The sequence below is a fragment of the Sciurus carolinensis genome, chromosome 2 (assembly GCF_902686445.1).
Source record: "Sciurus carolinensis chromosome 2, mSciCar1.2, whole genome shotgun sequence".
In the NCBI taxonomy this organism is placed as follows: Eukaryota; Metazoa; Chordata; class Mammalia; order Rodentia; family Sciuridae; genus Sciurus; species Sciurus carolinensis.
The window spans coordinates 91917749-91930038 of record NC_062214.1 but is presented as its reverse complement, the minus strand read 5'-3'; the positions used below and the strand labels follow the sequence as shown (position 1 = coordinate 91930038).

The 12290-nt window shown below is 41.3% G+C and overlaps 1 protein-coding gene across 7 annotated transcripts in view; it reads left to right on the top strand.

Annotated features, from left to right (window-relative positions):
* Tln2 (talin 2) overlaps positions 1-12290 on the top strand; it is a 392003-nt gene that overhangs the window by 297120 nt on the left and 82593 nt on the right. For all 7 annotated transcript variants that reach the window (XM_047538976.1, XM_047538975.1, XM_047538970.1 and 4 more), the window contains 4 exons: positions 551-670; positions 1741-1938; positions 3020-3159; positions 10349-10442. In XM_047538976.1, coding sequence (XP_047394932.1) covers positions 551-670; positions 1741-1938; positions 3020-3159; positions 10349-10442 — 552 coding nt within the window. The remainder of the gene's footprint in view (positions 1-550; positions 671-1740; positions 1939-3019; positions 3160-10348; positions 10443-12290) is intronic.

Sequence of the window (12290 nt, the reverse complement as noted above, 5' to 3'; positions counted from 1 at the left end):
CTGAGGGTACCAAAGAGTGCAAATAAGGAACTACTTCATTACTCTAAAAAGGCAGTGTGTCAGCTGTTCCCATTAGTCTGGAAGTGCTTGAGCTTTGTCCTTGGGCACCGTGAGGTTTGGGGGTGATGGCACCAAAGAGTCACTGAGCAGAAATCAACCACAGGCCTGGCTGACAGTGACCCAGAAGAACTCAAGGCCTGCTTCCACCTCGGTGACCTCGACAGGGCTGTCATGGAGAACGATATTTCCGTTTTCCTTGATACAAGGTATCTGGGTTTGAATCACAAGCTATGATTCAGCCTGGCTTTGGGGAGCAAGTAGGATGTGCCTGACACAGGATGTTAACCCTAGTGAAGTGGGGGGTTTTGGTTTTGGACGGCAGACGTGAATGAGGTGATTTAATAAACAGTGTCAGGCAGATGCTGGTGGATAATTTCCATGTTTCTGTCAGCTCTGCATATTTTCACTGCTCATTTTCCCAAGAAATGTGCAAAAATGTTTGTACTAAAATCTGCTTTCTTATGATGTCTGTCTCCCCTCATGTATTCAGGTGGCCAAAGCTGTCTCTCACTCCTTGAATAACTGTGTGAATTGCCTTCCTGGGCAGAAGGATGTGGATGTGGCCTTGAAGAGCATTGGGGAGTCCAGCAAGAAGCTGCTTGTGGATTCGGTGAGAGGTTTCTGACTGGGAAGGGGCACGTGGGGCACTTGGCCCACTTCTAGGTGCGAGTGGGTCTTCTTCCTCCTGTGGAGTCTTTGAGCAACTAGCCTTTCCTTTAGAAATGGTATTTCTCCTGCCTATTTGCTTTTCTGTTGGTTTTCTGACCCAGATGGAGCTTTTAAAATTTACTCATGGGGCTTGGGAGATAGCTCAGTCGGAAGAGTGCTTGCCTTGTAAGCACAAGGCCGTGGGTTCGATCCCCAGCACCAAAAAAAAAAAAAAAAATTTACTCATTAAGTCCATATTGCTGTTAGAGACAGAAGAGTGGGTATATGGTCATCTCCCCTCTTCTATGGAATGTCAGATACTGATAAACAAGTAGTGGAGGTGCACGTGTGTTCAAGACTTGTTTGGAGAGTAGGTGGTCCAAGGACTTTCACTTTGGGACCATCCCCATCCCTGCTTTGTGAATCTGCTGACAGAGAATTTATTTTCATCTTTATTTCTTCTCTGTGCAGGTGTACCCACAGTGTATGCCGGTGGTAATAGAGTCTAGCTTAGCTCTCTGGAACTTTTCACTAACGGTTATAGTTCTTCAAATGACACTGGTATTCTGTTAAAAAAAAAAAAGTGATTAATAAAGACCACTAATAAAACAAAATTAACGGCTGTTAGTTTGGAAAATCATGATTTGTTCTTTTAGTTCTAAAAAGCTAAGACTGAGAAATTCCATCTTGAGAGAGCCAAAACAGGGTGGTTGTTCTAAGAATGGATCCTGGAGTCAGACTGCCTGGGTGTGAATCCGCCTCTCCACTTAGATGAGCACGAGCACCTGCAGATGACTTCTTTCTGATTTTCCATCTGCAGTGAATGGCCTTGAGTCTGTTCTGTAAATAAGGATGGATAGATGAGTGCAGATATGTTGAAAACTAAACCTCACCTGGACTCAGACCACACAAAGCCTTTTAGTCTTGATGACTCAAATGCATTCCTGGGAAGTCTTTCTTTCCTCCACAATGCCTGTCTTTATCCCTCTTGAACAAGGTAAAACTTATGGGGTGTGCCTTCTTTCCCCATAGCTACCTCCGAGCACAAAGCCTTTCCAGGAAGCCCAGAGTGAACTGAATCAGGCAGCAGCTGATCTGAACCAGTCTGCTGGGGAAGTTGTCCACGCCACCCGGGGCCAGAGTGGAGAACTGGCAGCAGCCTCTGGAAAGTTCAGTGATGATTTCGACGAATTCCTAGATGCTGGCATTGAGATGGCTGGCCAAGCACAGGTGGGTGTGGAGGTACTGTCTGTCCAGAGCTGAGCCTCTGCTCTGAGCTTTCCATCTTTGAGGCCCACTGGGCAAATGGGCATAGAGAATCTGTAAACAGGCCATGGTACATTCCTTTTGCTACTTGGGAAGTTCTGTGACCTCATAGGAATGGCATTCCCAAAGATGTCTCAGCTTATGTATGAGCTGCTCCTCATGATGAGGGATGACTTTTCCCACGATTCTCCAGCAGAATCCATCCTCTCACTTATTCCATTTGGAGGAAGAGTAGGAGGAAGGACAGTGTTTAACTGAGATGAGGACAGCTCTTCAAATGTGGAATAATACAGTTTAAAATACACACACACACATTTGAGATGTAGTGGGCTTGTTTGGAGGGACTGTGGTCTAATACTGAGTGTCAAATGATTTAAAAATATCTTCTTCACATGCTTAAAAAAATTACCTCCTTCAGATGAACAGATAAACCTCTTGTTTAGAACACAAAAGCATGATCAGTCAGGTACCAACTTGTAGGGATATTTTTTCTGAGCCCCTCTGAACTCCCTAAAAGAGATATCCCAGTGGTTTTTGCTCTATTATTCACAAAGTATTGTTTCTTAGATGGCAAGGCAGGTGAGAAATGGGTCCTTTCCTGAATCAGGATCTTCTGGGTTGCAGTCAGCTCTGAACATTGAAGCAGTGCTGTTCATTTGTGCCAGGCCGAGACGTGCAAGCTACCGGACAACTCCAGCATTGTTGAGCAAGATGCTGGAATTGTGGCCCTGTCTGTGCATTGGTGCCGCTCGCTGGCTCTCTCCTCCCCCTGCTATAGTGCCTCCAGTTGTGAGAAAGCACAGCTCCTGGCTGACCTGCTTAGGCGTGGATTTCTTTCCCTGATGCATGCATTTTGCTCTAAGCATCTGTTTGAAGAAGGGAAGACACTAGTCAGTATCTCAATGAGTTAGGCATGTGCAGCCTGGGCTTCATGTGATCTCCACAGATAACTTGCCTCTGCCTCAGGATGCTGCTCCTAACTCTCTGAATGCTTACGAGGAAAATGGACAGTTCCTCATGACTCTGACTCCTTTTGACCTTCCAGACGAAAGAAGACCAGATCCAAGTGATAGGGAACCTCAAGAATATTTCTATGGCATCCAGCAAGCTATTATTAGCTGCCAAGTCTCTCTCTGTAGATCCAGGAGCGCCCAACGCAAAAAATCTTCTAGCTGCCGCTGCAAGGTAAGAATAGGACAAAGTGTGCTTTCATGCGTGTTTAAGTGATGTATCTGCAGATCGAATATGTGCCCAACATCCTGCCACTTTTGCTGAGCAAAGAATTGGTGGTGTCCTTTTGTCATTGGAGGTAGTCAAGAGTGATGGAGAATGTGTTTTTTTGTAAAACTGGCTCCTCTCCATGTTCTTTTCCCACTAAGAACATCTGTCGTCTTATACAGCCCTTCCAGTAGGGACTTGCTTAAATTTAAAGCCACCATCGACTGGCAAACATGAAAGCTTAGATTTTTCAGATGATGAAAGTAATAGATGCTTATTGAAAAGGAAATCAGAAAATACTAAAAACAAAGAGGAGAGCAGTACTTAAAAACCATTCACCAAACATTTATTCAGCACATACTATGTGCCTGGAATGGATATTAGACTGAATTTGACTTGTTCTCTCTGTCACATGTGGCAAAGCTCTAGTTTAGGATGAATGAGTAGTGGTGGAATAGCTCTTGAACTGAAGTGAAACATGAATCTGAATCTGGGAAGATTTCAGGGTCCTCCTTTCCTGTTGTTTTCACCCAGGGAAGTAAGTAATACAATTTCTGCTCCTGGGCCACCACTGTGCCACTTCAGTTCAATAACTGGTGATTGAATGCTGGTATGTGGAGCAACTGCAGCAACAGCCCAGGATGATCTTCTATTAGCAATTCTACATCTTCCCTAACCCAGAAGAGAGGATATTTTACCAGGGGTGCTACAGATGCTTTCTTAGCATTGTTTGACATCATTTTATATATGGAAAAGCTGATTGTGGTGAGGCATTAATGAGACTATGAGAAGGGGGTGTAGTCATTGGAAATCTTTTCAAAATGTGCAGTTTAGTGCTTAGCTTTAATTCCACTTGCCTTTTCTTTTCAGCTTGGTTTTATTTGTTTGGTCATTGTGTTTTTTGTTTTGTTGGTTTTTTGGGGGGTGGTTTTTTTTTTCCATTTCTTCATGTGAACCCTTGGAGCTCAGTGACCATTTAAATTGTCTGACTCAATACACCTAAATGCTAGTCCACTCTTTGATACTTGCCTCACTCAGTCATGTTGCTCGACCTATCTAAACTTTCCATCTGCAAAATGGAGATGTGAACTACATCATCCTTCAGTTCTTTCCAGCTTTCATGGAACTAATAGTTAAGTCCTGTCTCTCCTTCCCTCTTGGCGTATAGAAGGATAGTTTTGTTTGTTTGTTCCTGTATGTATGTGTGTGTGTGTGTGTGTGTGTGTGTGTGTTCACATATATACACGTGCAGATACATAGATAGATGATAGATACATAGATAGATGGATAAATAGGTAGATGGATAAATAGGTAGATAGATAGATATTGTTACAGACTGTCAGAGTACTTCCCTTGCAAGCCATTGAGTTTCTTCATTTAGTCACAGAAAATGTATTTTAACTGCAAACAATAGCTAGAGTCCCCAAGGGATTGGAAAATTATCTTCACATCTCCCCACCTCCACCTCATGCTTTGTGATTGTTCTGGTAAACAAGTGCCCTCCCTTGACAGTGTGGGGAGGCAGGATTGGGGGTGATGTCTATTTTGTGGAGCAGCTGTTTCTGATATAAAACCTTCTCTTGATCGCTTCTTTTTTCCTACAAAGAGCCTTTGGATAAGGCAACTGATATTTCCAGGTATCTGAACTCAGATGTTTTTCATTATCTTCAATTTTTTGCATCATTTCCAAATTATAATTTCCAACTTGGAACGTGTTGTTCATTCTCTTAAATTTATGGGAAGAAAGGGAAAATATAAGTTGCACTCTCTAAAATCCAGATAAGAACCCTGAAAGAATGTTGCTGGAATATGACTCTGGCTATCTGCAGACCCCCTGGTGGTGGCACTGAGAACAGAGCCTGGAAATCAGAAAAAGCTTTCTGTTCCTCTGTCCTGAGTTTCTGCCTCTGGCAGGGCATTCCTACCCCGAGGGTTTGATAGCCAAGTATCTACTTAAAACTCCTCATGTAAAAACAGTTGTCTGGGATGCAACTGTTGCAAGAAGATGCTGGCACATTCTCCTTGATTTCTTAGCACATTTTGGCAAGCTTCTGCTCCCTGGGTGGCCTCCCAGTGGAAACTCCAGCCTGGTCCAGTGGGTCAAGCAAGCTCTTATTGGGGTACAGCGCTTGGCTAGGCCAGGGTTTATTCATTCATGCTTTTGTTCTTTCATGGGTTAATGACACAAATGGTTATCACAGGCCTGACCAGGGCCAGGCCTAGTGCTAGGTGTACATTGTGAGCATGACAGGGATGTGGCCAGGATGTAGTTAGGGCAAGACGTAGAATGAGCCCCATGTTTCCTCCATGCCGTAAGTACTCAGGAAGTCGAGCAGCAGGAACCTGATTTTATTGTCTTTAGTCTCAGTTCCACTGCCCTCCCTGTTCTTGAGACAAGCCAAGCCATGCTGGTCTCTCACATGAATGTCCCCAGCAATGTCTTGTCCTGCTGCTAGATCAGCAGTCTGGAACTTCTTGCTCTTTGGTGTCTCTGTGGTCTTTCCTGCTCTCAGGAAAAGAAGGTCTGCTTCTGGAGAAAAGGCAGAGTATGTCTTTTTTCCTGGGCTCTGAATTCTGCTCCTAAGCCTAGGGACATTTAAGGGCCCTCCTCCCTTCGCTTATGAAAAGAAAGTCCTTTTCTAAATTGTATCCAACTTGATCATCTTCCTTTGTCATTGGTTGGACTCTGGCTCTTTTCTGACAAATTAGATGGAGCTGAAGACCTTTCATCAGCCATTCAGCAGGCTTTTCCCCAACCAGCCTGTACCTGGGCAAAGGAGGGCATACCTACTGTGAGCCCCTTCCCAGCAGCCTTGTGTACACCAACACCATCATAATGGCCAGAGGAAGTCCAGAGATGAGGACCCTCAGTGCCCAAAGCTGCCTTGAGATACAGGGGACTTTAGCTGCTGTCCTGTCTTCTAAGGATCTCCCAGGAACTCCCAGACAGCTCCTCCCCTCTTTGGTTTGATGTTCCTGCTGGGCAGGCGTCCTCCTGTTTCTAGAGACACTGAAAAAGGAGGATCCAGCAAGCAGCATGAAGGGGAGGAGGGTCTCTGCTATATACAAATATAAAAATAAAAATAGTGCCTTGGCTCTCTATTGGTCTCATCTAGAATGTTCTCTTTCCTTTTTCCAAATCAGAATCTCATTCAGCCTTACTTTCCCAATTGCTACAGTCTACATTGAGCATTTCCTTCTGTGCAGAATCCTTGCCCCATAGTTGAGGTTCCTATTCTTCTGTGCTCCCTGTGGGTCCCCACATTTATCTGGCCTCTCCTTCGGCAGGTCCTGTCTGGTGTCATGCCCTGACCAATGCTTTCCTGAACTCAAGTTCTTTGTGTCTCTTCTTTTTCATTGTCTTGCCTCTCCAACTTTAGATTGCAAGCACCTTGTTGTCTTGGAGAGATTTAAACTATATTATTTGTCTTTAATCTCCATGCCTGGGGCATAACAGGACCCAGGGAATACTTGTGGGTGGATATGATGGGCTCTTCCCTCCCTCCCAAAGCATCTCCTGCCTGAGGGAAGGGAGCTGTCTTAGGCTGCTTTAGTCCCTCCAGGCCCCTTATCAGGTGATTTGTGCTTCATAGGTGATTAAGAAGCTCAAATCTTTCACTCAGTTCTTTATCTATTTATAATTTCCAGCCAGAGCAGTCAAACTTCAGTTGAATCAATTCAGCATCTCTGGACACTAAATGGTTTTAAAAAGAGGGCCCTTTTTAACCTCTGAGGTGGCAAATCCTAATGTTTAATATTAAGAATCTTTATCTATTTAAAGACTAAAATATAAGAAAATGTTATCTGTAGATTGTGAAATTATGGTCATCTAACCTTTTTGTATTTTTAAAAATGAGACCATAGCATTTAAAAATTTTATGAGCATTTTTTAAAATTATGGAAAAAAAACTGTAGATCAGACCTATTTGGATTTCTGCTAATTTGGTGATTTTGTTTTTGTTATACTATGTATTTATCAATTTGTAATTTCTTGGGATTTATTTAAATTTTTTTTAAAAGTAACATTACAAAATTATAGTAACTGTTCCTTTGTTCATATAATAACTACCATTGTTTCAAACATAAAAATACTCTTTTTCCTTGTCAAGTATACATAGCCATTTGCCTCTAGAACACGTAGTTTATTATTTAGCAATGTAATTCAGACTCTAAAATGAGTTGTAGGGATTACTCTAACCTAAATAATGCTCTTTGGGCATAGATCATTTACCCAGGAGACTCATTTAGACATGTGATGCTGCTCTGGCATTCTATGGATTATCCAACCTAAAACTATTAAATCTGTTGGCTTTACTTTTTTTAATCCCAAGTTTTTACTTGAAAAAATGTTCATATCTACAAAAAAGTTAAAATATGCCACAGCTGTGTATCCTCTGGATTCACCAATTGTAAATATTTAGTTTTTAAATGGAAAAACCTTTATATAGAAATTAGGTATTAAAAAAATATAAATCAGAAACACTTCAGAGAGTAAGAAATGGAATGGAAAGCTTCTGTGATATGTGGACATATTCTCCAAATGACCCACCATCATATTGAGGGCGTTCTCCACCCAGTATGTTGACATTGCCAGCCTTTCCTTCTACAAAGTGGGTCTTGGGCCACCCCACAGGCACGGTGCTGGACTCTGAGGAACACTTCAATGCATGCATCATTTACTGTGCTCACCAGGATCTTTGGACCAGGGACTGTCCAGCTGTTTCAGTCATTCTGCTTTGCAAGATGGAGGGCACAGTGCCTCCCTGTGATGCCCTAATTAAGCAATTTCCCCCCAATAAACAAATTACCCACGTCAATCTTAGAGTAGCTATTTGGGGATTCTTTCTTGAGTTCAAGAATGTTTTTCTTTTTTCCATCACCTCAGCTAAATTTAGAATTGAAAGGAGTATCTCATCAAATAATTAAGCTGATTGCCTTTGTACATGGGTAACATCATTTTCCATCTAATTTGATATTCTGTGGCAAGCTGCAAAGCTGATTTAACTAATAAAATGAGGCATCTTTTATATTAGACAATGTTGGTGATTAACTACAATATGTGGTTTTGTTTGTTTTAAGTTGCCCTTTAGCTATAGTGCATAGGAAATGTGAATAGAATTTCAGGCCCCTCCTGAAATAGGGACTCATCATGGCCCTGCAGAAAGGATAGTTTGGAGTCACACAAGGAGAAACACAAGCAGGCATGAGTTTTAAGTCTTGTTTCTTTTTTTTTTTTTTAATTTTAATTCATTGTACACAAATGGGGTATAACTTTCATTTCTCTGGTTGTACATGAAGTAGTAGTACACACACATTGTATAATCATACATGTATATAGGGTAATGATGTTTGTCTCATTCTATTATCTTTCCTTCCTCCCACCCCTTCCCCACCCCTCATTTTCCTCTGCAAAATTCATCCTTTCTCCATTCTTGCCTCTCCCACCCATTATTTATCATCATTCACTTATCAGAGAAATCACTTAGCCTTTGGTTTTTTGGGATTGGTTTATTTCACTTAGCCTGATATTCTCCAACCCCATCCATTTACCTGCAAATGCCATAATTTTATTCTTCTTTATGGCTGAATAATATTCCATTGTCTATATATACCATAGTTTCTTTATCCATTCATCTATTGAAGGGCATCTAGGTTGGTTCCACAATCTAGCTATTGTGAATTGAGCTGCTATAAACACTGATGTAGCTGCATCACTATAGTATGCTGATTTAAGTCCTTTGGGTATAAACCAAGGAGTGGGATAGCTACATCAAATGGTGGGTCCATTCCAAGCTTTCTAAGGAATCTCCATACTGCTTTCCAGAGTGGCTGCACTAATTTGCAACCCCACCAGCAATGTATGAGTGTGCCTTTTTCCCCACATCCTCGCCAATACCTATTGTTGCTTGTCTACACCTTATTTGTAGCACCCCAATAGGAAGTTAGCTCAACTCTCTCAGATATTTACTTATAAAACACAAGGGGTTTCTATTTTTTTAACTGACACATAATATATACATATATTTATAATAATTATATATATATGCACACACATATATACATGTACACAATATGTAATGGTCAAATCAGTATAATAAGCACTTATATCTCTTCAAGCATTTATCACTTCTATTCAGTTTAAGACTTAGAATACAGAGCTACAGTAATCAAGACTGTGGTACTGGTGAAAGATAGATCAGTCAGTGGAACAGTGGAGAGTCCAGAAGTAGACCACTCAACGATAGTCAGTTTATTGTCATCTGAGTTGCAAAAGCATTCAGTAGATAAAGGATTGTTTTATCAGCCTATGATACTGGAACCATTGCACTTCCATATTGCAAATAACAGCAAAAAATACTCAACATGCATCTCACTTCTCAAAAAAGATCAACTTAACAGACCGTGACTTTCTGAATTATCCATGTTGTAACCGAGGACAAGTTAAGCAGGGGATGTTTGGGGACAGGAGGAGGGGTCTTTGTCAATGTAGCAAAACATCCAGTAGCATCTTTAATTCTAGGAGTAGAAATACATGTAAAGTCATATAGGAGTCACTAATTTGTTGATGTTAATAAAGAAAATCACTATTTTAAAGAATAATTTTCGGAAATCTGCTAGGAATTAGTTATTCATATAGAATTTATTGGAAAGTATAGATTTTAAAAATCATAGGCATATTTTTCTGTCTCCTATATTTAAAAATGTATAAAATATAGAAAGGCTACCCAAAACAACCTTACTCAGATAATTTTTTCCTTGTAGACAGCTAATGAAAGATCTTCAAATGTGTTAATATAATTTTTTCCTTGTAGACAGCTAATGAAAGATCTTCAAATGTGTTAATATTATCTCTTTGCTATTTGCAATTTTATTGTGAATTCTTTCTTATATATATCCAAAGGTAATCCTAATTTCTTACAAGAACTATTGGTAAGGTTAAATCAAATGAGTAATCAGAAGCAGGGTAGGGAGTCTCCTTTTATTGTTAGTGGGTGTGGTTTGCCTTGGGTCCTTTGGAGCCTGCAGGCGTGGACTCATGAGGACACTAGCATAAACAGAGAGTTAATTTATCTCTGCTGAACCTGCCAAACATTGTTGGGGAAATTATTGAAGATATTTTTTATATAAAATTCATCTTTTTCTGTCCCCATTTCAGAGCTGTAACAGAGAGCATCAATCAGCTCATCACCCTGTGCACCCAGCAAGCCCCCGGGCAGAAGGAGTGTGATAACGCTCTGCGAGAGCTTGAGGTGAGCCCTGGAAGGCCCTGAGGATGGAAGAGTATGTGCACCTGCACCTAGTGTGTCTCTTTTCCCCTATATGGTTCGTTTTCCCCGCCTCTGTCCTTGCTCTGTCTTTCCTAGAAGACAGTTGGAGCCAAAGTTCCAATCCAGGTAGGAAGGAACTAAAGAGAGATTAGATTTGATAGGACTATCATCAGTGCTCCCCTTTTTCTACTAGGCTAACATTTTATTTTGTTAAAGGATGCTCTATTTCAAACAGGAAGGGGCCTGTGGTATTGACTGTAGGCTGCAGATGAGCAATCTGCGGTATTGGAGAGATTATTCTGGGACAACTGGGGAAAAAGAGAGGCTGGGATTGATGTCCCTTTCAATAAAATGATTTCCCTCTATGATTGATTCTGTAACAAGTAGGGGCACATAGGATGAAACCAGGAATGACACCACTACACAGTCAGGCTGTGGCTCCTAGTGGTCCAAAATACAGTTGTAGGTGCTTTTCAATTTATATTCATGCTGGTGTATTTGAATTGAAAATCCATGTGTGCTTATAGAACGTATGTGGATAAACACATCAACATTTCTTTTTTATAAGCAAAGCAGTCCTCACCAATGGTGGTCCTAATGAAAGGGCCTCCTGATTATCTCAGGAGACAGATTGGCTGCACCCAGTGTTCCTTTAGTTTTCTGGATGATTCGCATAAGTCTGACATGGTGGGAATAACCATGGCAGCTTCTGAGGCATTTAATTGAAGCCCTGCCCATTCATTGCAATAGGCCATTGTGCACAACTAGGAGTGAGAAGGGGATTGTTATCACAAGACCAAAGCATTCTGAAAGTAGTTGGGAGTGTTTCTTACATCACCTCCCTATTCTGCTCTGTTCACTTTTGCAAATGTACATGATGTGTGGACTGTTGATCTAAATGAACTCCATTGGCCTAGGTATACTCTGTGTTATAACAGTATCCTGGTTGCCAAAATTATTACTATTTCAAGTAATACTATTCTATTAATACTATTTCTAGTACTAAAGCAAATTTGATTAACCAAGGAGCAAGAAGAGGTTCTTCAGTAAGATGAGCTTGTTCTTCACACTGCCTTCTTCCCCTTGCGTCTCTGACAGCTCAGCATTTCCCATTACCCTCCCACCTGTTGTAACTCAGGTGCCATTGTCATTTTATTGACTGTGCCCCAGAGGCTGCTAGGTCCTAGAGTAGTCTGTCAGTGGGGAGGAGATTGAATAGGTGCATCCCCAGGCTCTCTTCCCTAAGCCCTCCTCCCCTGGAAGAGTCCCTTACAGGCGGTGATGCAAGGTTATTGCACGGGGAAGGCTCATGATGATTTTCACGGCTTGAGAGACAGAGAAGCAGGCCCATACCTATTTCCCTGATGGGGACTGAAATAAATATGGACATTTTCTATACTTTTAAAATTGAAAGCAAATGAACTATCCCAATGGGCAGCTTTGGGGAATTACCTCCTTTTTCATGCCTCCCACTAAAAAGTTCCAGAATTCAAATACTGGGGATTCTTATTAGTTTTGAAGAAGTGAATCAATGACTCCTTGGAATCTAAACTCCTTTGAGTTTTCCAGTAGAATTGTATTCATTGACCATAAATATGTTGCATTGCATTAATATCCAAATTTCTTTAAAATAAAACTATCCTTCTAGTGACATCACGCTTCTTCAACAAAACTGAAACAAGAGATTCTCATCTCTGGCAAAACTATCCTGAGACTCCCTCTCCCCCCATTCAGTCTTCTATTGCAGGAAATCTAAAGTCATGATACCAGAATCTCAGTTCCTTTTAAGAATCTGAGTGAATGAGCAGTTGTGACTGAAATCCTGTACAG